The sequence below is a fragment of the Vitis vinifera genome, chromosome 3 (assembly GCF_030704535.1).
Source record: "Vitis vinifera cultivar Pinot Noir 40024 chromosome 3, ASM3070453v1".
In the NCBI taxonomy this organism is placed as follows: domain Eukaryota; kingdom Viridiplantae; phylum Streptophyta; class Magnoliopsida; order Vitales; family Vitaceae; genus Vitis; species Vitis vinifera.
The window spans coordinates 3,005,415-3,032,939 of NC_081807.1; the positions used below are offsets into that span (position 1 = coordinate 3,005,415).

General features: G+C 37.5%; 3 protein-coding genes and 1 pseudogene across 6 annotated transcripts; 1 reads left to right on the plus strand and 3 right to left on the minus strand.

Annotated features, from left to right (window-relative positions):
* The first annotated feature begins 82 nt into the window (after positions 1 to 82).
* Positions 83 to 5,070, plus strand: LOC100252103 (pentatricopeptide repeat-containing protein At4g38150). Its single transcript, XM_002283275.5, has 2 exons — positions 83 to 1,249; positions 4,717 to 5,070. Exon 1 carries the CDS (start codon positions 83 to 85, stop codon positions 1,223 to 1,225), a length of 1,143 nt encoding a protein of 380 aa, XP_002283311.1. The 3' UTR covers positions 1,226 to 1,249; positions 4,717 to 5,070.
* Positions 5,071 to 6,483: 1,413 nt separating this feature from the next.
* Positions 6,484 to 18,188, minus strand: LOC100241765 (phototropin-2). 3 transcript variants are annotated; one of them, XM_059735822.1, is made up of 23 exons: positions 18,122 to 18,188; positions 15,536 to 16,278; positions 14,907 to 15,089; positions 14,697 to 14,788; positions 14,324 to 14,612; positions 13,884 to 14,100; positions 13,540 to 13,610; positions 13,345 to 13,451; positions 13,155 to 13,204; positions 12,938 to 13,042; positions 11,881 to 11,940; positions 11,391 to 11,480; positions 11,123 to 11,196; positions 10,800 to 10,884; positions 10,558 to 10,638; positions 9,939 to 10,042; positions 9,516 to 9,565; positions 9,098 to 9,204; positions 8,688 to 8,807; positions 8,348 to 8,399; positions 8,023 to 8,135; positions 7,430 to 7,570; positions 6,484 to 7,283 (listed from the first exon to the last, which is right to left on the minus strand). In XM_059735822.1, the coding sequence occupies exons 2-23, from the start codon at positions 16,237 to 16,239 to the stop codon at positions 7,173 to 7,175; spliced, it is 3,006 nt and encodes a 1,001-aa protein (XP_059591805.1). In that variant the 5' UTR covers positions 16,240 to 16,278; positions 18,122 to 18,188; the 3' UTR covers positions 6,484 to 7,172. The 3 variants fall into 3 exon arrangements, with proteins under 3 accessions (XP_059591805.1, XP_002280118.1, XP_010645493.1); XM_002280082.5 differs by lacking the exon at positions 18,122 to 18,188 and adding an exon at positions 16,697 to 17,158; XM_010647191.2 differs by lacking the exon at positions 18,122 to 18,188 and adding an exon at positions 16,504 to 16,690.
* On the minus strand, positions 18,055 to 20,548 carry LOC100246964 (tetraketide alpha-pyrone reductase 1). Of its 2 annotated transcripts, XM_002283309.5 has the most exons (6): positions 20,363 to 20,548; positions 20,094 to 20,263; positions 19,318 to 19,506; positions 18,952 to 19,114; positions 18,663 to 18,855; positions 18,055 to 18,285 (listed from the first exon to the last, which is right to left on the minus strand). In XM_002283309.5, the coding sequence occupies exons 1-6, from the start codon at positions 20,475 to 20,477 to the stop codon at positions 18,144 to 18,146; spliced, it is 972 nt and encodes a 323-aa protein (XP_002283345.2). In that variant the 5' UTR covers positions 20,478 to 20,548; the 3' UTR covers positions 18,055 to 18,143. The 2 variants fall into 2 exon arrangements, with proteins under 2 accessions (XP_002283345.2, XP_019074508.1); XM_019218963.2 differs by lacking the exon at positions 19,318 to 19,506.
* Positions 20,549 to 24,092: 3,544 nt separating this feature from the next.
* On the minus strand, positions 24,093 to 27,203 carry LOC100258877 (tetraketide alpha-pyrone reductase 1-like; annotated as a pseudogene).
* Between the last annotated feature and the right edge of the window lie 322 nt (positions 27,204 to 27,525).

The window sequence follows — 27,525 nt, forward strand, 5'->3', positions numbered from 1 at the left end:
CCTAAACCCTTATTGGTATTGGCCTCCAATTGCTTTCCTTGTCCTATTGATTGAGATCAGAATCACCTAGTTTGGTGGGGAGATGATGCGGGCTTTGCAGGGTAAGGTTTCTAAGGTTGTTTTCTCTGATTGCTTGAAGGATCTTCTCCATTCATCTCATTCTTCTCCCTCCAACCCTTCACCATTGCCGTTGCCTCTACTGTTACGCCGTTTCAGCTCCATTGATGCTTCCAGTAGTACCCGTGGTGCAAGCAGGCGAGAAGATTTGGCAAACAACTCTGATCTCTTCAGTCCATCAACCGAGCCTGATGATGATACGTATGGACGAAAAAGCAGCAGCAGCTGCGGCGGCGGCAGCAGCAGCAATCCTCCTAACCCCATACCCAACAGACCCTTGAGAGGTGAGCAACGAATGAATCGTCCCCCTCCTCATATCCCCCAGAGAAAACTTGGCCTCCCCAAAGACGAGGGAGTTGATAGAGCCTCCCAAGCTTCTCCCTTTAACCAACCCTCGCCTGCAGAAAAGGTGGGTGCCACATTAGAGGACGGTTTTCTTGAAAGATTCAAGCTCGGTGTCCAAAAAAAGGAACGCCCCCAAGAAAGTGCGGCCGCTCAGCCCTCCAGAGAACAAGACGCTAACCATGGCAAAGAGCAGCCGCCCCAAAACGCGGATGAGATTTTCAGGAAAATGAAGGAATCCGGTCTTATTCCCAATGCTGTGGCCATGCTTGATGGCCTCTGCAAAGATGGTTTGGTCCAAGAAGCCATGAAGCTTTTCGGTTTGATGCGGGAGAAGGGTACCATTCCAGAGGTTGTGATATACACTGCTGTGGTTGAGGGCTTCTGCAAGGCCCGGCAGCTTAACGATGCGGTGAGGATTTTCAGGAAAATGCAGAATAATGGCATCTCACCAAATGCCTTTAGTTACACAGTATTGATTAGGGGAATGTATAAAGGTAATAGATTGGACATTGCTGTTGATTTCTGTGTTGAGATGTTGGAGGCTGGTCACTCCCCAAATGTGGCAACATTGGTGGATTTAATCCATGAGTTTTGTAAGGAGAAAGGTGTGGAAGAAGCAAAGAATGTCATTGTAACACTCAAACAGAAAGGATTATTTGTTGATGACAAAGCTGTTAGAGAGTACTTGGACAAGAAAGGACCTCAATCACCATTGGTTTGGGAGGCATTCTTTGGGAAGAAAAGCCCACAGAGATCTTTTTGAGCTTCTTGTTTGAATGATAACTTTGTAAGTTATTATCTTCAGTCTTGATATTTCTTTCTAGTTTTAGGTCCTTTTGATTCCTTCATCCTCCTTGTTGAACCAGTGCATGAGTTCATTTTGGAGGACTATGATTTCAGATGTCACATGAGCTGTCTTTTACCTTTATGTCTCCTTAGATGTTATTGCAAAGCATATTTAGTCTATACAATAATTAGATTGCCTTTTTGACAAGTGTTAATATAACTATGTGTTGCAAAGTTTTTTTGATAACACTATTTCATGTTCATGGCCATGGTGGTCCTAATTAATGGAAGACTGCTTTAATGGTAAATTCATGGTATGCTGAATTGTGGTTTCGACATTGGTGAAGAGTGGTTTGTTGGGCAGATTGAGGAAGAATAGGATTTAGCAAATCCAATTGGCATCTAGTAAGAAGTCAAAAGGAAAATAAAAAAGAAAAGGAATACAATGTAATGAGTTGGATATACTTGGGGTTTATTGTATGCCTCCTCTTAGGTGCTTTTAATATATTTTATCTTTTGCCCATCAAAAAAAAGAATATAATGAGTCAGATACATGGGTTCTCTGGCTTTTAGGTACCCAGTATGTGGAAATTTTCTTATAGCAATTAAATAGAATAATGCCTATATTAAAATGTTCAGAAATTGAAATTCCATATTGAGCAAAACTTTATTAGTCCATCGGACCAAATGTCTTCAATAGATTCATAGACACAAGGAATCAAACATTGGAAATCCAACATCTTGAAGGCATGAAGAGCTATTACAGAAGGAATGGAAACCTAGTTCACTTTAAAGCTCAAGTGTTGGAGTTGACCTAGGAAGGTTTCTACAAGGATCCTCCAAAAATCTATGCTAGGACTTGTGTGCCAAAGAATCTCTAGATTGCTTGCAGAACTCATGATAACCACCATAATTTTGAGGTTGTATAAAATAATTTCAACAGAAGATCTAGTTAAAATAGAGAGATTTCTCAAGAAGTTGCCCTTGGGGCCTAGGTCAAGTAGCAAGGGGCTGATGATGGGATTTGCAAGATTCCAAGTAGAATTCCCTATGAGGAGGTAAAAAAAGTCACCTATAGACACACACACACACACACATAAATATACATACTCAAAAAGTTCAACAAGAGCCTGCTCACCCTTCCTACTACAGATAATATTCCCAAAGGAATTATAGTTATAACCCGTGTCAATCTTAGGAAGTGGAGTGCCTAGCAAATTCTTAATCTTTGCCAAACCCTTAAAAATTGGAAATGGTTTCAGGAAAGGAATAATATAGTAAAATCGATGGAGTGCATCAGTTTCTGTAAGTGAACTATTAAGCCATTCAAGTTCTCCAAATAGCAATCTTTTAGGTAAATGATGTATGAAAAACCCTTAGATGGCCACCTACATCAAATTATTATATGCAAGGGCTTTGGTTTGTAGGGTTTGATGAAATAAGCATAAGATTGGCTATGTCGAAGGTGTCTTATGATCTGAAATTAAAAGGAAACTATGGAAAAACTGTTAGATTGGCAATGGTTTTAGGTGTCTTACAAGCTACAATCTAAAATTAGAAGGAAAATATTGCTGGAAGGTTTCTGTAAAGGTAGCAAGAACTACAGTTTAAGCATTATGTTGCTGTAAGGTTAAGGTTTGAATGAAGAAATACACAGAGAAATAGAAAAAGAAAATAAAAAATAAAGAAGGGGAGAGAAAGGAGTGAGAGGATAGGTGTGCTGGAAGTTTTCTGTAAAGCTAGCAAGAACTACAGTTTTAGCACTGGATTCGTGTAGTAAAGATTAAGATTTGGATAAGAATATATATATATATATATATATGTATAGAGAGGGAGAGAGAGAGGTGATAAAGAAAAAATCTAGAGTAAGAAACCCTCATTCCATTTTTTTTCTCGAAATTTGGAGTGGCTGAACCATGTAGGTGAAGGCTGCCCTACCTCACCAGAAATCCTGGTAGCACTGCATGTGGTAGTATTTTCTCATTGGGAATTTAAAAGCAAAATCAGCAAAAGAAAATCACTACTTTTGAGTATAAATGCAATGTTACAGGTGATTCATTAGACCCAAGATTGAACAAGAAGTTCTAGAATATGGAAAATGCATTATACTGAAGCTTAAGATGGAAGTCCAACATTGTCTGTCAAAATGGTAGCAATGTCATGCAGAATCCAGGTAAAGTCATGAAACCAGCATTTGTTGGCCCTTTGGAGATGTCCCATTCTCTGTATGCTGTGTCTGTTTCGAACAGAACAAACATCCTTAATTTCACTTGCACCACTTTCAAAGGGTACACAGGAAAAATGGGCTTAATTCAGTGCAGTTGGCACTTTTGTATCATAATTGGTATTGCTTTCTTTATGGAACATTGAGCAAGTCTGGACTGCAATTATTCACTGGAGAAATGGGCCTATAACCAATTTGTTATGTTTTCCGTTAGCTTAAGAACATAGATAACAAACAACTTAGACAATACAAGGAAGAAGGCGAACTCCACATTGCAGAAGAGATGATTCATAATGCAGAAAAGATGATTCATAATGTTGAAATAACTACGTCAATTGAGTTTGTAAGCAACAAGAGCAAATCTTTTCTTATAGGTGTGTTTTTCCTAGTACCTGAAATCAAATCTGGAATCTCCTCATCCCACCCCAACCACTTGCCAACTGAGCCAGCCCCCGGGGGCTAAACAAATTTGTTCATTTACCTTGCTAAAATGTTGACTTGGTTCCGGCTTTCAGAGAGATTCATCAGGAAGTAGCTTGTTTCAGGTTATCGTTTCTCTCCCAGTTTGAGGAATCCAGCTTAAATACAAAAATATGCAGTTGGTGAGCTGCCTGTGCCCACAGCTCTCCTTTTTGCTTAGGTTCTCTGTGGGCCAAAAGGCTCCTTGTCAGGTTCATTAGGTTGGTTGCATGTTCAACATTGGCACCTGGGGTTTCCATTAATGTGCCATGTGCATTTTCCATTCTGCCTCCCACTCTGCCACAGGCAAAACAGGCTGTTATTTGACCTTCCCTCTACTATCCACTCAAAATTGAGATACTGGAAATTTGCATGGGTCTTCTTCTACCCCATTCCAGTGAAATTTTCTTCTTGAGGCCATCCATTCTCACCTTTCTAGTCTTCTAATGCATCTTCCTCTTGTCCACATTACTTTATTCTGGTAAAATGGGAATTCTGGAAATCTAAGCCAAGTGATAATGGTTTTATCTTTGCCTCCCAAGGATTGACCCCAGTCTCCATTTTCTCACTGAAGGTTGTGATTACCAGTGACCCACGGTCCTCTAAAGCAAACTTTACCATCGTCCTTTTTGTTTGTGAATTGAAGAATTAGAAGTATTACACTTACTCAAAGTTCTCATTTTTCCCATGGGTTTCTGCAGTTTGATTATGTTCTCTATGAATCAGCAGCCTATGGTTTTCTTCAACATCTTGACTTAATAAGCATTTCTCCATGATTTTTGCAGGCTGTCCCAAAAAAGTCCAGTCGAATTTGATTATTGGGGAAGTCCAAACAATCATTTTGTGTTGGTCTTGAGGGGAAACAACCTTTGTGTCACCAAGTCCACCCAGAGAATCCTTGTGGGACTTGCTCTTCCCCATGGGTTCATTTATCCCTTTTCTGCTTTGATTCTGGGTTATGTGACAAGCATGGATGTGCATTTGCAAATGAAGGGGTAATGCAGACAAGCCTTATAGAATTCACTCACTTTATAATTCGTTGACTTGTTGAGCTGTATTTGCTTGTAAAATGCCTTTGAAGTTGTGTGTGAAGGTGGGGTATTTCTGAAGTCACCACCACCTCAAGCTGTCATCACTAAGATTCAGCTGAGTTGCTTGTTTATCACTTATCAACCTAGATCACCCTAAGCCTAAAGCCTCGTTACAGTATTCAACATCTGACGGATGACAGCCCTCCAAACATCTCAAGGTCTCACACAAGGGGTTGGCTGATTCCCCCCCACCACATGCCATGGTCGGTCATTGTTTAATCGATAAGAATTTAGTGTACAAGGTGCATCACCCCTAGGAGCTTCAAAGGGTATATAGAATTATAGATATATTCAAATGCTGCCAAAGAAGATCCCTGTGATTTGGTCGGTATTTATCTTTTCTAATAATCTAAGGTAGTCAAAACCAAGGTTCCATCCTGGTGGGTCGCTCTGGGTCTTCCTTTCATCACACTAGGTTAGTGCATCATATAACTGCCCAAAATGAAGGCTGGGCCAGACAAATAATTATATCCTTGTAACTGCCATTGGAAGAATTCTTAGTGCTGTCTTCAACCATTTCTATATGGAGAAGACCAGGAGGATGTAGGGCCGGCGCCGGCCATTATAGATTTCAAAGTCAGACAATTGCCTAAGCAAAATATTAAACAGCATGTCAATTCTGAAACAACCTTAAACTATTCTTAATATGGAGTCTCCCGCCTCCCCCAAAGTCAAGGCGATTAAGTTAATCCCCAATAAATAAACAAACATTTGACTCTGCAATCCTTATTGCTACATAAACACTCATCCATCTCTATTAAGTTCAGAGCTCAGAGAGAGAGAGAGAGAGAGAGAGAGAAGAACAAAGGAGGGCATGCAAAATGATCTGTCTTATGTATGGCCAGTCTCGTTTTAGCTTTGTCACCATCGTCTTCTACATTTGTGTTTGGATTCCATTCCTTCAAATTAAACAAGTTCTGCTCATGATATTCGGCTTCACCTTCTGCACATTCCACCATGACCCAACATGCATACAAGATGATTTTCCACTTCCAGTGGCTATGTTTGGTGATTTGGCTAGCAGAGATGGCAGCAGAATTGATGAAACGTGCCCCATTTGCTTGGTGGACTTTGAGAGGGAAGATGCAGTGACCCAACTCTCTCTGCGTGGCCACATATTCCATATGGGGTGCATTCAAGGTTGGCTAGACAGGTATCAGTTCACCTGCCCACTCTGCAGGTCCTGCCTCTTGAATGTGGATGCTTGCCAAGCAAAATGTGCTCACCCACTAATATAATCTTGTTAGCTTTTCTTCTTAAATCTTCAAAATAGGAATGATGATGTAGGGTTACTCTGATATCATTTGAATGGTTATTTATTTTTGCAATTCAGTCTCCATTTTGGCAGAGATTTGAGGATGTGAATACATGTATTTGTGCACAAGGAATCAATCAAATGAAATGGGCTTTTGCAGCAAATCATGAAAAAATAGGCAATAACTTCTACTTTATTCTTATTCATAAAAAAAAAATATCTATATATTTTATTCAGTGAAAGTAAATAGTCAGATCCCTAGACCTCAACCATAAAATAGTTACAATACAATGAGAATACATGGAAGTATATCTTGTGAAAAGCTGTATCAGAGGTTCTGCCCCCATAACTGCCCTACTCACTTTTTGCCATCTGGGGGATAGTCAACATTTGATCCTCCTCTCCAACTCCCCCCACTCAGAAAGTACCTACATGATACTATTGGATTCATTGCCTTTTTCTCCTTTCTGTACAATCTTTAGTCTTTGCCTTCTTAGGAGAGGGCAGGGCCAACATCCTGTCCAGTGCCATACTGCATTTCCCACTCACATACATAGATACATATATATATACATATATATATATATATATATATATATATATATATATATATATATATATATATATATATATATATATATATATATATAATATACATACTCCCAGCAATGAAGTAAACAACAGAGCATCTTCCCAATAAGTACTGCTAAAACTGAACCAAGGCAGCATTCCATGGTATGGAACAGGACACCCACATGAATTAAGGGGGAATAATGATGCTAATAAAACCGTATCAACCGAATAAAGAAGTATTGGAAGAATGGCAGATGTTTGGAGTGAACTCCAGAAAAAACCCTAAACTGATCTAAGTTGGTGGAGTAATTAGTGCAAACCTCTAGAAAACTTCCATAGAATGAGCAAGCGCTCCCTCATCATCCCACTGTGCATCTTTGGCCTTGGACTCTTTCCCAATTAACTCAAGAGGCACATCCAGTGGTGGTGGGTTCTGCATGCAACAAATAGAACATATAAAAAACTGCACTCTATCTCCTGATGCAGGGTTTGCACATCAGTATGAATGTTTAACAGTCTTGTTTGACATCAAGAACATTAGGCCCTTTTTCATACAAATAGAAATGGGATGATTACTACCATGCAGCGGATCAAAGGCCAGTTAATTCCACGGAAAAATAGATGTTGTTTGATTTCATTAGCACCGCTGGTTGATCCTAATCGGCTGGCAGGATCCCTGTTCAACAACGCATGAATCAACTGCCTAGCAGCAAGACTTACCTGTAAAATTGAGAAAGTAAGATATGTCACTTCCAGCTCAACTAAAATTAGGCTCAAATTTGGTGTCTTGGAAAGTAGAACCTAGAAGTATAATGAAGAAAAAAAAAACCTAACTACTGTTTTTCTTGCAGCACAAAAGTATTAAGCACTTCATTGGCAACAATTTAATGCTTCTCCAAAATGGAGAGCAGCTTCCATTTTTTTCTTTTGGGGTACTGGTTTCCAGGATATAGGCTGGATAAACCGACTTGATTCAACTCCTAGGAGGTAAAATTATCAATGATAGGACCTTGGTTAGCTATATTTTCAATTGATTTCAAACTAACTTAAAAACTCTCAGAAGTTTGCCTGCTCCTCTGCTGTACTGCTCAACACTTTTAAGTACATAAGTGAATGATCAAAGAGAAATTATCTTAAGACAGTGGTAATGCATTAGAAAGTGATGATTTTACCGGAATGCTACTGGGAAAAGTCAGATCTTTGTGCAAGATGTTGGAAAATGTCTTCTGCCTATTCTTTCCTCTGAAAGGAGTACGGCCATAAAGCATCTCATACAGAAAAATCCCTGAAAATCAAACAGGAACAAACAAATGAAGGCATGAAAATGGGGACTAGAAGAATTAGGCAGAATATCCTCCAGCAAGCAAATTAAGCAGAAAAAGGTTTTTAGCTTCAAAGAAAATGATGCAGAAAAGGAGGAAAAAAAAACACACAGGTCTGCATACAGACATCCACACAGATTTGTAATATGCTATCATGTGTACAACATATGCTTACCTAGAGCCCACCAATCAATGGCACTACTGTGGCCTGCGCCTGTAATAATTTCCTGAAATCAAATGAAATGTAAGAACTATGAAGAAACAGGTAGTAGCAAATTGCTAGGATCGTGTAATCTTAAGCTGGTGAATTTCCCTATTAACATAGTGAAGATTGCACCAATGTAACATAGGGAAAATGTCAAACAACAATGAAATTTTATTTCATTCACATTATCAAATTGAAATGGATTAGATTGCATATATTTGTTGAAAGCGAGTATAAGAATTACTGACATATTTTAAAGCTCAGAACCTGAAAGTACATGAAATTAAGCATGAATGATGATCCACCATACCGGAGCAATGTATTCTTCAGTTCCAACAAAAGAATTTGATTGTGTGTCTGGTTCTGCAACGAATGTTGGTGGCGGTTGACTCTTGGATCTTCTTCTCTTAGATGGAGGATGCTTTATGATCTGAGGAAAAAAAAAAAAAAACAAAGCTTGTTCAGTGAATAAGAGCAAGGGGATTATATGTGGCTTATATCTGATGACTCAAAATAGTATTTACTATTTAGCTATCCCATGGATAATCTTCTGTTGTCCATGAGAAAAGAGCAGGGCATTGCTTCTCATTAGCAAGGGATTTACTTGACTATCTGATTGTGGGATTAAACTTGAACACGCTATTACAGGTTGGATAATTTCCAATTTTGTCCAAAAAAAAGGATGAACAAGCATCCAACTGACTGAAAATGGTTACATACTTGAGGTTTACAGGATGTCATCAGTGATAGATCAAAGTCAGCTAAGACAACATGTCCATCCTTTTGCAGTATCACGTTTTCAGGCTTCAAATCTCGATAAATTATTCCTGTACCAAGACATCACAAAATTAAAAGAATGAAATCAAGTAGGAAAACAAAAGCAAAGAAAATTTTCTTCTATAAATTAGTCAAATTCAATTTAGTTATTCTTTCAAGCTTGATGGACCATAAGTATCAAATTATATTTCAGATGATCAAGCCATTCTGGCAGGCTGTTTCTTCAGCAAATATTTTGAATCCCTGTCCTTTATTTAATCAAAATCAACTATAGTTTAGGAAAAAAGAATTTTGTAACATCTTTCATTCTTTATGGTACTCACAAAAATTAACAGTACAAGTTCTCGGTCGTCAGAAGTACCTAAACAGTGAAGATATTCCAAGCCAATCACGACCTCTGCAGCATAGAACCTGGGGATGTGAAAAAAGTGAGCATTCAAACAGTAAAGTGTGAAAAAATGAGCTGTGTGAATATCTTGATGATAAGTACCCTATCAGCCAAAATGAGATGAAAAGCTACAATTTATCAGTAATCCCAGTCTTCTCTTTACATGGCTAGCCTATGAAATATCATATAGTATAATCCATAACTTATATTCTCAAATTAGGATAATTATATCGAGTTTGTGACTAATGAAAATTTCGTAACTAGACCATAAGCATAACATTTTATCACAACTTGCTTTACAGCAACTATAAGAGAAAATTTTGGATAATCGAAAATTTCCAGTAGTTATAATGCAAAGAGTGTCATAGACACTGTAAATGTTATAAGAACATGTACCTTGCAGATTCCTCTCTAAATATTTTCATGGGTTGCTTGTCAAGCAGGGCAAATAACTCTCCACCAGGGAAAAAGTCTGTTATCAAACAAACGTGTGTAGGAGTCTGAGAAGATAGAGGGACATCAGTATACCTGATTGTATTTGGTGAATTACTAATTGTAAATTATAAAAGAAAAATTGAAAAAAAAAATAGAAAAGGATATCAGTTTTCTAAATTGGCATCTAGATGGGTACTAGAGCATAAAATCAATACTCCAACAATGTTTTAACCTGGCTGGTGTTATGATCAATGCCGGTAGGAAATGGAGAAGGCAAAGCAGAACTAGTACTAATGGCAGGCAAAACAATTTTCAAACCAAAAGCAAAATATTTGGCATTCAAGATTGTAGCTCTTCCTGAACATGGCACACTTAGCTACAATGCTAATAAGCGAACGAGAAACCTTGATCTAACCTATTACTATTTGCTATAAAGCCTTCTTATCTCCCATTCATGAAACTGCAACTGCAGACCAATACCATTGTTTATGTGCATGTGTGTGTGATGTCTGTCTTTTCTGCATAATCCATAAGTTTGAAAAGTAAATGAAGGAAATTATAGTTACAAAGATGTGAAGACCTGAAAAGAAGAGTACAGCGTTGGAAGGAACGGATGATCGAGCATTGAAATGATTTCCCTTTCCATGCATGCTCGGTGAACCTGCACATGGTTCACAATGACATTAGATCCTTCAATCACATATTTGATCACTGCGGTTGAATGAATGTCTCTGTTGCAGGAACTAAGAAACACATGAGTGTGCATAGAGTTCACACCAAATATAAAATGCCCCAAATCAAGGTTTTCATTAAGTGTCAGACCTTGTTGCGGTTCAACATCACAGACTTGTCCATTGCCTTCATAGCATAGAGTTCACCTGAGCCCTTCAGTTCAACCAGATGAACACTGCAACCAACAGCATAAATACCTTTTCAACAATGAAACTCTCATACACTTTAAAATAAAAATTAGAATTAAACTGCTTCCATCAGACCTGAAGATCTATAGCATTCATAAGCATCGGTTTTCCAAAACATGAATAAGCAAACCAATATTTATAAAAAGGAAAAAGAAAAAGAAAAAACAGAGGCATCAATAGACTTGAACACTCTGCTTTGAAATAAAAAACAACAATGGCAAGTACCTGCCAGTATCACCACAACCCAATGGCCTTATAGGATTGAAATGACTTAGGCCAATTTTTTCGCGGGCAGTAATCTAAGAAGTCCAAACAGAAAAAAATAAAATAAAGCATCAGTAAAGAAGACAACCAAGAGATGGAAGAGACACAGCAATATAAAAGCACAGATTTATGCTCAGATTGAGTCAATTCAATAAATCTCTATACCAAGAAGTTTGATGACTGAAGAACATAGAAATTGCAGTTAGAAATCAAATTTATAAATCAGTACCTTTTGTATTGCTATCCAAGAAGAGTTATTCTTCTTGTGAGGCTTTGGGAAGACAGGTTGAGAGTGGATTGCCCACAAATCTTCTGGTCTCTAAAAACGGAACAATATAAGTTGCATCAGCCGTACTTGAAGAAATAGAAGGATCTCATCCTTACTGGTCATATAGCAAAGCAAAGACTAAAAAGGGGAAAAATCAAAGTTGGCCCCATCAACAATTGAAATCAACCATTGAAGGTACTGCATCAGTCAAAAACTTCCGTGATCCTATCCATACCAATATTCACTATTTTTTTTTGCAGATAAGAAGCTTCAGCACACATTAACATAGTGCCACAGAATGTAATCAGACATAATCTTCATAACAGGCATTTATGCCTGTATATTAACAGGAACAGTACAAAGTCACAGAGGGAGAGGTCATGATTTTCAAAGACACCTCCTAGCAATCAATCCAAACTCAAACACAAAGCAAAAAAAAAGAGTACCTTACCAAGTTGGCATCAGGAAGTTCTCGAACAGCTTCATCAACATTTTCTGCAGTAGCTTTGACCTGAAAATAAAGAAAAATGGGCAGAAGCATTAAAACAAATGAAGTAGAAACACATTCCGAATCAGATTTTAATTATTTTATTTATAAGAAATATTATGGAATACCATCCCAACCATATATATGATAATGAAACTGGTGCCAGTTATACTTGAATGACAGTTGTTTTTTCAAATTCCTGTTCTTTTCTCCCTGTTTTGGTAAAAGAGCATGCTTGTATGATCATTTTCTCAAACAATTATCCTATTGTTGCTGGGCATTTATGTGATAAGAAACATATATAATATTTCTGTAACTACCATGAGAAGAATCAATCAAAATAGCCCTGCACCAGTTGTCAGAATTAAGTTCTTTTTAGAATTGATTTTGGATGAAGTAACTGCACATATGGGAATAGGTTTGACTATATATATACACACAAATATTTTGAAAATGGTTCATCTTAAATGGTAAGGATAAGAGTTTCTTGAGTTAGAGCTATGGTCAGTTACATATTTATGTATGCTGATAGTAAAGGATGTTTAAAGAAACCAGAAGGAAACATGGGATGAGTATGAACATGCTTGATTAGAAAATCGTTTCCACCTCCAAGTCCTGACATTTAATGCTATATCACCAACACAGATCTCTATCCAGGTCTACTTCCTACTGTTATTTCATAAGTTATCAAATGATAGTTGTGCCTCTAAGCTCATATCATGTTGCAAACTTGGTGGGACAGCCAAATATTCTTGTCTTACTGGTAAGTGGGATCACCTAATCAGCCAACTGAGCACAAACTCTTTTTTTTTTTTTTTAAGATTTTGTCTGAACTTAAAATTTTCTAACTAAATTGATTGATGCTTCTTTCAAGAGTTCGTGCTTCCTAAAAATTTTCTTACATTTCGTACCTAAATTTCATCATTTCTAGATCTGTATCAGTTTTGTTTAGAATCTTCCCCCACACTCAGTCCAACTTCCACTCATAAACAATTCAAAGATGGTGAAAAAATATATATACCAGCTTAGCACTTTGTTGCTCAGTTTGCTCTGACAGGCGGTTTCGGAGGGGTTCCAGATGATCACTTCCATCTAATTGGACACCAATGAAGTATTGAAGTTCACCCTACGAATATAACAGGAGACTTGGAAAGTCATGAAGGAAGCTGCAGCATAAATACATTCTCTTCATCCAAAACCAAATTAAGAGTTATATAGAATAAGTATCTCATAGCCACCTTTTGGTCACGCATGGGCTGCAAGTGGAATAAATTCCAGAATTTCTTTCCTGCAAGGCATGTAATCCATGCAATCAATCATTTTGGTATAGCAATTGTTTTGGGGAAAAAGAGAGAGAGAGAGAGAGAGAGAGAGAGAGAGAGTAAAACGTGATGTCTCCAAGCTAAGAACAGATTATTAGCACCATACCGCTCTTTGTGTAGTTGATCAACTGAACAGTGATTTCCCTTTGTTGTCTGATAGCATCTCTTATCTTTGAGACGGTTCCTTGATCAGTTTCAGGTCCCTGAAGAAATCTGTCCCACAAATGAAGCTAATGAGAATTGAATTGATGTTGATGATAGGCAAATTGAATTACTAAATTAACATGTAAAATATACACACCGACAATTTCTTCCCAATATTTCTTCACGAGTATACTCTGTTAATTCAAGAAAGCTGTCAGAGGCAAATATCTGCACATCAAGGACCAATTGGAATCACTTTCTAGATAATCTGCACAATAAGAACACCTAAACTGCATAACAAAAATGTAAGTCTATGTTCTTACAGAAAGTATGCAACAAATAAAGTGTCAAAAATTGAAGGTTCTACTGTTAACAAGAAGATTGAAATGAACAGCAAAAACCAACCAAATTTAGCTTTTTAGTATTTATTCTACATTGCTGCCCCACCTACCATACCAAAACTAGAAAGAAAATAAAGAAACATGAAAAGCTTAATCTTACAATTGGGTTATCAGGAAGTCTTGGATCGGTTATCACAAAATTCTTTTCAATGCGCTCTAGAGTGGTTGCTAAGTCAATTCCTTGACGTATATCCCTTTCTCTTTCAGCACGTTCCCAACTGTCAGAGCGTTCTATGTCTTTAGTCATCAAAATCTCTGGCTCAATACTTGGCTGACACTCTTGTGCACTAAAGGAACTTATAGATTTTGATTTAAACCTGCAAGAGATCAGCAAACATCTTACATGAAAACCACTACTTGTCTGGGTGTTAAGGCTATCTAGAGGTCATTAAAGTACAGGAAAATCTAAGAAGTACATTTCTAGCAGCTAAAGAAAGAAGGGTAGAAAAGGTGAGAATCCTAACAAAATTGTTAACAAAGTATCAACTGCCAAACTTAGTATGACAAAGAAACAACTGAATGTTAAATGAAAAGACTCACCCCATTAAAGAAATCCGTGCCGATTTTCTAGATTTCTTGCCAGCTTCCTGACGAGAACCAGAGCGGGAGATATTTCTGGAATCCACTTGAGGAGTTTGTCTACCAGGTGTGCTTATGTTGTCAAGCTCAGCAGATTTAGGCAGAAGATAATCAAGGTGGAACTTTTCCACCTCTTCATTCTTGACTGTACCATCATGACTCATAGTTCGAGCATGAGCATGAGAATGGGGATGCTTCACGGTTTGAACAACTTCTGTGATCGAGCCCAAAGCCTTCTCCTTCTGACGAGCTATTTACATGGAAAACATGAAAAATTAGAATCACTCATAATCATCTCTGAAACCAAATTGGGGGGCTATATTTGTTTAACTACCATCATAACGGATTAGTGACTGAGGCAATCCATTTGGTCGAACTGCCTTTTCATTCACACCTTCTGTATATTTGCTGACCTCGACCTGCATTCTGCAGAAACCATGTTGAACATTTCAATTGAAGAAAGGGTTAGTAGTTATCTTAGCCTCTATTATACCAGAAAACTATAAAGATAACAAAATTGAAAGAAAGAAAGAAAGAATCTCACCCAATGAATTTGATGACATTCCCCTTGTCATCTTTAATGGGGGTGATGGTTAGAAGATTCCAGAAAGGAGTGCCATCCTTCTTGTAATTCAAGAGCCTGCCACAGTAGCTATTCCCAGTTTTGACAGAATTTCGTATTTTGGCAACTTCGTTCTCGTCTGTATCTGGTCCCTGAAGAAAGCGGCTGCAACCACCAAAGAGGACAACCATGTTGAAGTTTGAACCTCCACCACACTTGTACATTTCCAAATCAAAACCCAAAATCCACTGAGAAGAAGAAGATGGTGCTGGAAGTACTAGTACTAGCCTTGGGCAGGCCCATTCTTTTCAATTAGAAAATATGAAGGTGACTATTTCTAAATTCTCTGCTTTGGAAAGTACTTCTCTCAGTAGAAAAAAAAAATCCCATTGAAGAAAGTTAAAAGAAATATTTGGATGATCCCAATTCCCAAACCTTGAAAACCATCCATGACCTGATGGTACTGGTTACAACTAAAGCTTCTACCCTATTTTGAGAAAGTGAGAATATCCTTATAAATAGAAAAGATAAAAAAAAGTTTTGGCTGGTTAACTCCACAATGGAGTCGATGTATAATCAAATTTGTAGAGATTGAACACACAAGAACTTACCAGTTCCTTCCAATGACCTCCTTGGAAGTGTAACCAGTCATGCTAAAAAACCCACTGCTGGCAAACATAATGGGGCAGTCTGGTTTGGTAGCATCTGAAACAACGAAAGTCTGCTGCAGGGTTGACAAAGCATCCTTCAACTCTTGAGATACCCTGGGGAAGGACCCTGATTCACCTTCATAATTGGATTCCTCTGATGTCCTAGTTGTTTCCCCTGCAAGTCTCTCTAACGACTTTTTGCTTCGATCCCCTTCTCCAAATGACCTTCCCAATGCTCGCAGACCGTCTCCCAAATCCGATTTCATAACCAGCCCCCATTCTGCAGTTCTTTCAGCTATTGTGCTTGCTGAGGTAAAAATCTGATTAGAAGAAGGAGACCGCTCAACTGGACTAACTCCTTCAGCTTTTACACCTGTAATGGAATTATCAGTGACGTTAGACTTCCCAGAAGCCTCCCTCTGAAATGCCATCCACTTGTTGATAGGCTCCCTACTAGAGCCTCCCTGCTCTACTACTTGTGCCGATGCTGCTATATCTTCATTGTCACCCTTATAATCAGTACGCAGCTGTTCTAAATCCTGGCTCCGTGCCGGTTCAAACACCTCCAATGTCTGCTTCCCATCTATAATACTACCGGTGGATTGATACTCTTTTACTGATGAGGAAGTTGAGGGACTAGAACTCCATGCCCCTGATTTCTCCATTTTGGAATTCCCTCCTCAGTGGATACAAATAACAAACACCTACCAACATAAAACGATATATGCTAATGAATTCAACATGTTATGAAAAGAGTGAAACATACAACTTAATCCGAAAATTTAGAATCAAAGTCAGAAGTGCCCACGTGCAAAAACCAATCAGAGGTGCTAAAGAAAGTACAGATGAAGTTATGAAGGAAAACTGAATAGATTAATCATGGAGCAGAATTCACTAACTAGAAATATTAACAGAAATGGATAAATTACTCTGCAAGTAGAATCTTCAAAATTCTAAGGATATGTATTGACTACACATAGAGCAGCATTTATTCTGAAAACTGCAAGACTTTGTACGTCCCCCCACATACAAAGAACCCACTAAAACAGAACTTCAATTGAAGAAGCAAGAACTCGTATTCGTATAGACAAATTCAAGAAAAGCTAACACATTAATCCTCACAGGTGCTGACAGAAATGAGGTCAGGGCGTTGGCAACATTAAAAGCTGGGACAGCAATCAACCCACTGCTCCCTGTGGGTATAACTTGACTGCAGGCAGTAGGCACCACTCCTTTGGCACTCCTAGTCTTAACTCGCTTTTTGCAGTGTAAAAATGGACAAAATCTCTCAACTTTTGCTGCTTTCAGGAACTTGTTGCAATGGAAGGACACCAAGCAGAGGAAGAGACTGTGATTAAATACAAGTAGTTGCCACAGTACCACAGCCAATCCCAATCCAAATAGGGAGGATGCTTTTCATCACAGCCTTCCTTTACTACAGGTGAGTTGGTACGACAGCATTGAGGCCGTGAAATTGTTTTCACTTATCCAGGTTTATTAAATTTGTGGATTTTATATTTCCCTACAATGGAAAAAGCAAAAATGGACACCAGAGGCTGCAAAATACCCATCTGGTATTGTTTGAGGATAAATTTCGTTATCACCTCAATGTCTTTTTGTCCTTTTTTTTCCTTACATATATACTTATAGGTAAGGTGAGTAATGTCCACTTGGGGAAACTTGCACACTCCACTCACCAGCGGCTTCCAAGATTCCACGTCCTCTAGTCTTCCACCATAATGGGGTCGTTGATGTTGGTGGGTTCTCATTTAATAACCAATTACTTCTATTTAATAATTATATTGAATTAGCTATTATATAAGTTTATAGATTAAATAATTTAAAGTTATAATTACAATAGTCAACATAATTATTAAACGGGTCTTCGTATTATAAATGTTGATTTAAAAATTATCTATTTATTAAACGGATTATACAGATTATATAGATTGATACAAATTTGATATTACCTTGATTATATTTAACTCAAATCTATAAAAAATGTGTTGGGTTTCGATCATATTAATGAATCATAACAAACTTTGGCACTTCTACTCCATACCATCGACCAACTTCGGCCTCCCCTTGATGAGTAACATTCCTGAATTCTGGTCATGGTAGAACAATGGAGGAAAAAATGAAGCATGAAATCCAGTGGCTCCGTACAGGACACGGTTGGGCCTTCATTGATTGCAGGAGTGTTAGGTGGTTTCATAATGGAATTTGTAGGCTTAGTGTGATGAGGATATTTGCATAACATCCGTGGCGGATGTTGATGTAGCTTTGGAATGGACCAGTGATGAAAATGTGGCACCAGTTGCAGCCACAAGAGTCGTTAACGACCATGTGGGTGCGTGTCCACATGTCGGCCGTATGGCTGTGGTGGTGCCTCCTCTCATGCTAGTTCTTGTTTGAATGCATTGTCTCTTACGTCTGATTCAACTATACATAGAAGTCATGAGCATTAACTATACTAAATGTAGGATAATTTTCTCTTTTGCTGTCGTTCTCATAGAAAGGCTGTTTACAGCAATGTAAATTCCTTACAGAAATTATCCATCTCATCAAATTAGACTTGACCCAGATGGCCTTTCTCCACCAAAGAGGCAACGCAGTCATCAAACATCTCCTGGATGGACTTGAACTTGAACCCCAAGCTCTGCAACTTTGAAGTGTTGAACTCATAGTATGGTCTGTCCAAGGCATCAAACCTGAGATTCCCATACAGATCATCAGCATGATAATGGTTTATAGAACTCACAACCCCAAAAACCCAAATTACCCAACTTAGTATCTGGTTATGTATTTGGTTCCTCACGATTTTAAAATGCAACTACAAGCAGGTTATGTCCCACAATGTTTTGACAGACATCTCTCGCGGGATCAAAGAAACTCCCACAGCTATAGGTTGGGTATCAACTCTAATACCATATATAACAACTCATTTTTAATAGTTTAGATATTGTCCACTTTAAGTCCAAAGGACTCTCAAGATGTAAACATGTTTATAAGATTAAAAAGATCTCATACATATAACACTTTTTCCATATAATATACATCATAGAATATTGATACAAAAAATGCTAACCTCTTTGGGACAGGCAAGGATGGATAGCGAGCCGACAGCAAGGAGGCTAACACATTATTGTCTACCACAGCTGAGTTACAAAGGTATCGTCCATGGGCATTTTCATGCTCATAAACAAGGATGTGGCAGAGTGCAACATCATCAATGTGAACATATCCCATCCTTCCATTCCATTTGAATTTCTCAGTCTCCCCTGTTTGTTTCAAATCAACACTCTTATATTCAATCTTTCCATTCCTATACTTACGAACATATATTATCGTTATGGGAATAAAAAGAGACCAACTACCTTTAAGCAAGCCAAGAACATCAGATGCAGTAGAACACAAATCAGGTGGCAGGCTAGGTCCAATGACAAATGAGGGAAGAACAGTCACCAAATCGATTCCGTTCTCCTTGCAGAATTCCCATGCTGCCTTCTCAGCTAGGACTTTTGATAGAGCATACCATATCTTTTATAATCCATTAATCCATCCCCATGTAAAAAAATCCATGAATTAATAGGAAAATATGTTAGCTACTGATTTAATGCACCATAAAAATGTAACATCGTAGCAGAGTTTTGCATCCCTTTGGCATAGGTTTCAGTTGTAGACTATTTGTCTATGTCACGCCTTTCAACTCATGCGACAACTTCAGAAGAAAGAAATGTTACCTGGAGGCTCTCACAAAGTTCCACAGAGCTCCAGGAGGACTCGTCCAAAGGTATTTTCGGGTCAAAATCATCTCTTACCCTCGCAGCGGAAGAGGATGAAGTCAGTACTACACGCCTTAGAGATGGGTTCTTCTTACATGAACGAAGAACATTTAATGTGCCTTCAACAGCAGGTACCAGGATCTCTGCCTATTGCCAGAGAAATAGAAGTAAAAACAGTGCAATTACCATAATCAAATGGTGAAGGTTTGGGAGCTCATTGCATTAGCGTTTTTTTTCCCTTTTAAAAATCAGATCCCATTGTAGAAAAGGGCTCATCTCTCAGATAGATTGTTGGCCTGCCCAACTGGGATTTTCATTAAGGTAGCTAGCTCCCTCTGATTAATTGTTTTTCAGCCACCATTTGCAGACAAAGCAGAGCAGTAAAGAGAGAAGAAGACTGTACTCAGTGTGGATCATAATATCACCAAATAGATTAATTTAGGTTATGTTTGATTTGAAGAAAAATAGATTCAACATCAATAAATTATTTTTTAGTTAGTTGTAATGTCACCTGGGCAAAGTCAAGGAAGAGTAAAAATTTTCTCAATTGGCTAATTTTGGTGTGATTGTGTGGTGGTTGGGATAGTGGAATCTACTATGTAGACTCTAAATGGCAACATGTGGGGATTTGGCTGGGGCAGCACCAATAAAAGAAGAAAGAGAGGAGAAGAAAGCAACAAGCCTTTGGATCAGCTCCAATAAAAGAAGAAAGAGAGGAGAAGAAAGCAACAAACCTTTGGATCAGCAGCAGATCCCATTACTGGTGAAGCAGTGTGGAAGACACCATGGCACCCCATAATTGCCTTGTCAAAACTGCCCTCCTCCATTAAATCAGCCCTCACCAATGTGAGCCTCTCCCTTGCTCCCTCCAGCCTCCACAGATGTGCCAGCTTCTTGTCATTTCCTGCTCATAATTCATCATCTTTTCTCTGTTAAGAAGGCAAGAAAACAAGCAAAAAAGCAGAAGTTACATGCAATAATGATCAGTGGGTGGTTTCTGTACCTGGATCTCTAACTGTTCCAGTGACATGATACCCAGACAAGAGAAGCCTCTTAACCAGCCAAGAAGCCAGAAACCCAGATGCCCCCGTTACACAGACGACCATCTTTTGATCCATTAATTTTCCTTGCTCAAGAAGAAGAAGAAGAAGATAAGCTGCTGCACCTCTCCTCTCCTACACTTAGTCCAATACATATATATATATATCCACGGCTGTTTTAAAATATACATGTTGGAGAAGGTATGGCTGCACATGATATCCTTGTGACTTTCTACAGGTGAAGGTTGGACTTACAGGTAGGAAAGGCATCTTAAAATGGTGCGTTCATGCTCTTCTTTTTGTGACCTATTAGTCTACTACCAAGTACCAAGAAGCATCTACAGAACTTTCAACTACTACGTATATGACAAGAAACACTCTTTTTCTTATTGTTCTCCTCCATCTCTAAAAAAAATTATTTTCATGTTCAAAATCACGAGAGAAAACATTAATGGAGATCACATGATTCCACAAAGAGCTCTCGCTGCTAACGATCCCATCTAGCTAACACAAAAATATAAATGGCAATGAAAAATTTTATTATAAAAAGATAGGTAAAAACATATTCATACATGTTAAAAATATATATATATATATATATATATATATATCTTTATTTTTCATCTCATAGGAACAGCAAAGTCTCTATAGAAGAAAAGTGGTATACTATAATTATGTAAGGACACCTGATGAGTGGCCTCTCGCTGACAGAAAAGTTGAATAGTAACGTATCTTCTCACCTAGAAGATGTGTTGATTTTTTCTTTTCAACCAATCAAGTCAAGATCACAGGTATAGTTATGTTAAGTATAATGGTCTCAGTACAAGAAAGGTTCTTTCTTTTCTAATTGAATTGGGAAGGAAAAAAAAAAAAGATCAAATCAATCCTTTTGATGCAGACTTAGCATACTTTAGACCCCTAAAACGAATTCACATAAGTAAAAATAAAATTTTAGTACATCATAAAGTATGTTTTATCTTCTAAATATGATAGTGAATGTCTTATCAATACACAAATGTATAACTCCTTAGGAATTTCAATTGTTATTTATTACTGTATGAATTGGGTTCAAGCTTTCCCCAGCCCCTTCTCATCAATGGACTCCTAACATATATGAAAAAGTGCGATTCGTTTGATAAATTCCTACCTCTATCTATCTCGAAGATGTTTGGATTTTTCAAAACTCCATGAATATGTAGAAGATAATTGATCATTTGATAGTCAAATTTTACTCAAAATGTTATAAAGTTCGGTTCCAAAAATTATTATAATTCATTTTTCAATCGCTTTTATAGATATTTTGCTTTGTAATCTCTTTTCAACGGGAAAAAAAAAAAAAACACTATTAATAAAGTATTCATGGGATAGGTCTACATCGAAGGAGGCCCTCAAATAGATAAAGTTGAAGATAAGTGCAGGGGATATGACCCTTCACCTAACAAGATTTCAATGTCTCACAAAGGGACGGTTGGCCTAAATTTGTTCAGCGCTAATAATCCACTTTTAAGGGTTTTTTTTCACAATCACATGTGTTTTAAAAATATATATATATTAAAGGATGGTAATTATGAATTTATTTTTAAAAATAAGAGAAGAATTCTAGGTCAAGGCAATAAATTCATGTCATAATCATTTTTTTAAGACATAATTGCAGTACAAATTCATAAATCATGTATATATTAAAATTTTATTTTGAAAAAACAATTTTACCTCATAATTAATCATATCAAAATGATCTTTTTAAAAAATGATTATAAATCTATAACTATGCTTATACTAAAAATCTTATTTTGAAAAGATGATTTTACTTAAAATAAAAAAAATAAAATATAAAATTTTGGATCTCTGTTATTATAAAATAGTTTTTTGAAAAGATAATTTTTGTATGTAAATTTTAAAAAAATATATTATATTTTTATAAATATTTTATAAATCAAACATATTTATGACTCAATTGACTTTTTTATTTAAAAACAAATTTAAATGAGTCAAATATAGATTACGTAGTTTAAAATTATAATTATGTTAATCAACGTATTATTAAATGGGTCAATTCAGGTCAAATTCGTGTTATGTAGGTTGAACAAAAAACTACTTATTTATTAAATGAGTTATGCAGGTCAATGCAAATTTACCCTAAATCCAATTATACTCAACCCAAACTAGCGAAAAACTTGATGAGTTTGAGTCGTGTTGGTGAATCATATTAAATTATGTCGCCCCTAAGTGCACTTATGTGTACAGTTATACATTAGACAGAACCTACGGTAAATCATGACATAAGGTTATTGGACAGTTATGACTTCACCAATTTGTTATGTCGTATCGTCTCTCAACCTTGAGAGAATATCGAACTTGTGCAAAAATTTGTAATGGTTTTAACTAACGAGTGAGATCTTAAAGTGATCATATATTACCTATGGATTGGATCACTATTGGTAAAAGTCGATAACAACAGGTATTCTCAATAAAGGCGTTATGATATTTCATAAACTTTGAGATAGTGTGTCTCCTTAGGTAATCATAAGGAAGTATGTTCAAGTAAACCATGTTCATAATAGTTTCTTAAGTGAAACTTGATATAAACTCTCTATGAGTTATAACATGTTAGTTTATCACACAATAAGAGAATTTGTAACTTAAGAATGGTAGAGGTAATATTGATCGAGAGGTTGATATCATTCACCTTATTAGATTACATAGCGGATAATAAGTCACAAATTTGAGCACTCTCAATGTTATTTGCATAGACTACTGGAATGCAGTTGACTTTCTATATTGAAATGTTAAATCAACTTCAAAATTGAATTTTAAAATAGCTAATATTGTCCTATGGGTTCCAATAGTCCATGTTTGAACTCATATTCTTATATGACATGGTTTATGAGGGTTGCATTGGTTTTTGGTGTCCTTATGTGTGTTTAAATATGCAAGGTTGTATAAGAATTAGTAAACACTATCTTTGGACTGAATTAATTAATTAACTAGAACTATATTAGATTAATTAATCAATTAGGACTCATTTTGGCTTAATCGAATAGCTCAAGCCCAAGGGAAGCCTATAAATACCCCTTTAAGAGTTAGACCTTCATACTTTTGTCATTCTCCCTTATGTTCTAGAATTATAGTCATGGTAAAATAATGGATGTAATGACCCATGTCCAATCGTTTAGATGGTCTACTTTGAGTCTAATAAGCTCTCATGACTTTAAAACACGTCTACAAAATTTAAAATGTTAAAGAGCATGATATTTATTGTAAACCTAAATCCTGCAAATTTAAACTTTTAGAAAAATTGTTAGTTTAACATAGTATCAGAATTTCATTTGATGGGAGGTCATGTGTTCAAGTCACCACTTAATAATTTGCATATTTGTTTCTTTATTTGCATATTTGTAAGTTAAAAAAGGGCAATTGTTTGCCTTCAAACCTATATCTCTCCAAGTACGAGTATGGGGTCACACGTGAGAGAGAGTGTTTAAGAGGATGATATACATAAATTGTTAGTTTAACAAATAGGAGTTCATACATATATAACAACACAAGTTTAAAACGTGTTTATAAGATCAAGAGAAGTTTATACATATATAGTGCTTCGATTTTTTTTCCCTATAAGATGTGAGATATAACATTGATGGAAATGATTAACATTAACATTTCTAAATGTAGAATAATTATCTCTTTTTGCTCTCTTTCTCACTGAAAGGTTGTTTATACGCAAATGATGATCTCATCAAATTAGACTTGACCCAAATGGCCTTCCTCCACCAAAGAGGCAATGCAGTCATCAAACATATCCTGGATGGACTTGAACTTGAACCCCAAGCTCTTCAACTTTGAAGTGTTGAACTCAACGTATGGTATGTCCAAGGCATCAGACCTGAGATTCCCATACAGATTAATTGAATAAATAACCAAATGGTGGTGTCCTCAGGATGATAATGGTTTATAGAAACTCACACAACCCCAAAAACCCCACATAGAATCCAGTTATTTACATCACAGAATATTGATCGATACAGAGACTGCTAACCTCTTTGGTATAGGTAAGGATGGATAGCGAGCCGACAGCAAGGAGGTTAACTCATTGTCGTCCAGCTCTGCAGAGCTACAAAGGTATCGTCCATGGGCGTCTTCGTGCTCATAAACAAGGATCGATGTGGCAGAGTGCAACATCATCGATGTGAACATATTCCATCCTTCCAAACCATCTGCATTTCTCAGTCTCCCCTGTTTGTTCCAATTCAGTCTTTCCATTCCTATGCTTATGAACATATATTATCATTATGAGAATAACAAGAGAATAGACCAACTACCTTTAAGCAAGGCAAGGGTATTAGATGCAGTAGAGCATAAATCAGGTGGCAGGCCAGGTCCAACAACACATGAGGGAACAATAGTCACCAAATCGATTCCATTCTCCTCGCAGAATTCCCATGCCGCCTTCTCAGCTAGGACTTTTGATAGAGCATACCATATCTTTTGTAATGCATTAATCCAACCCCATGTAAAAAAGACGACGAATTAATAGGAAAAGATGTTAGCTACTGATTTAATGTAACAACATATGAAATGCAGGTTTATTTGTGTCCCAACTTCCTGATTTCTTTCACCAATGAGCTTGTCTGTATCAGGCAACCCCACTGCACTTCCATGGTGTAGAGTCTGCCTAAGTGATTTAAGTGAAGTAACACAGGACTGGAGTAGGTTTGCTTCTCCTAGACTATATGTCTATGTCACTCTTTTGAGCTTAAAGTATAAGTCTATATAACTTGCTACATATACAGGGTTTACTGACAAATAATATCAGATGAGACATACTTTCAGAAGAAAGAGATGTTACCTGGAGGCGCTCACAAAATTCCACAGAGCTCCAGGATGACTCATCCTGCAGAGGTATTTTTGGGTCAAAATCATCTCTTGCCCTCACAGCTGAAGTGGATGAGGTGAGTACTACACGCCTTAGAGACGGGTTCTTCTTACATGAACGAAGCACATTTAGTGTTCCTTCAACAGCAGGTACCAGGATCTCTGCCTATTGCCAAAGAAATAGCAGTAAAAACAGTGTAGTATCATGATCAAATGGTGGTGAAGGTTTGGGAGCTCATTGCATCAGTGTTTCTTTTTTCTTTTCAAAATCAGATCCCACTGTAGAAAAGGGCTCATCTCCTAGATGAATTGTTGGCCTGCCCAGCCAACTGGGAATATCATTAAGGTGGCTAGCTCCCTCTGATTAATGTTTCAGCCACCATTTGCAGACAAAGTAGAGCAGTAAAGAGAGAAGGAGAAGACTCCGTTGAGTCTGTACTCAATGTGGAACACGTCACCAAACAAGGCTATTTTTGTTCTCGGAAAGTTTGAAAAATCATTTTCTTTTAGTATTTTTCTGAAATCAGACATAGCCTACCTCACCTAATTGTATTTCCAATTGGGCAAGAGTTGAAGGAAGACGAAAGAGTTGCCCAATTAGCTAATTTTGATGCGGTTTTGTGATGGTTGGGAACGGTGGAATCTACTTTGTATACTCTAAATGGCAATATGTGGGGATTTGGTGGGGTCAACACTGTAGGGACCCCTCCTCCTGAGAACACGTGTCACGCACCTCATGGTGACACGTGGCACGCATTACCATCCGGATACACGTGACGCATCTTTCATATCCGGACCGCCTCAAGGAAGTTCAAACGACACTTGTAAGCATAGAACATCCGGACGGCTTCCACAAATACATCCAGATGACCAGCATAAGTCATCCGAATATAATTGTCCGGATCATTGACTGAAGTAAGCAAGTCTTACACGTTATCACAACAGCCTGCCATGGCCCACGTCCGCCACCTGCAGAGTGAAGGGACAAGATGAAGTGACAACAAGTCACTTCCCACGATCATTTCACATGATCACCTACCACGATCTCTGACAGCCGCATCACCTACCACGATCTCTGTCAAACTGCCCGTAGGGTGATGATGGCCCTGCCACCACCTAGTGTCATCATGACAACACAAAATATCTCCCCACCATTAAAGAAGGAATCAAAGCTTCTGATAAGATATATATCAACCTTCACACAAAGGGAAAGGTAAGCTTTCGATACCTAGAAAAAGGCCAACTGATTTATCTCTCTCTCTGAACCATGACTGACAAAATCATCGGAGGGTGCGTCCGGACGCCTTTTTGCAGGTGTAACGACTGAATCAAGAACCTATATTAGTTGAGATCGTGCGTCCATCCATGAGGTAACTACGTGGATCACCAGTGACGTGAGGTATCAACAAACACCACCAAATCAAAGAAGAAAAGAGAGGAGAAGAAAGCAACAAGCCTATGGATGAGTAGCAGATCCCATTACAGGTGAAGCAGTATGGAAGACACCATGGCATCCCATGATTGCCCTGTCAAAACCGCCCTCCTCCATTAAATCAGCCCTTGCCAATGTGAGCCTCTCCCTTGCTCCCTCCAGCCCCACAGATGTGCCTGCTTCTTGCCATTTCCTGCTCATAATTCATTATCTTTTCTCTCTTAAGAAGGCAAGAAAACAAGCAAAAAAGCATAAGATGCATGCAATAATGATCAGTGGGTGGTTTCTGTACCTGGATCTCTAACTGTTCCAATGACATGATACCCGGACAAGAGATGCCTCTTAACCAGCCAAGAAGCCAGAAACCCAGATGCCCCAGTCACATAGACCTTCATCTTTTGATCCATTAATTCTCCTTGCTCAAGAAGAAGAAGAAGATAAGCTGCTGCACCTCTCCTCTCCTACACTTAGTCCAATATATATTTTAAAACAGCCATACATGCCATGCATATAGAAGGGATGGCTGTTTTAAAATATACATGTTGGAGAAGGTATGGCTTGTCATGATATCATTGTGAATTTCTACAGATTAGAGAAGGTTAGACTTTACAAGTAGGAAAGGCAGCTGAAAATGGTGAGTGTTCAGTCTTAATTTTTTTTTTATTAGGTCTATTTAAATTCTAACGATGTTGTACCTATTTTAAAGAGAATTCATAAAAAGAAATTATAGATTTTTTTTTTTCTCTTTCTCTTTGAATCTTTTTTAGATTTCAAGTTTTCAACACATTGAATTGTTTTTCAACTACTTTCTCTCATCGAAAGCTT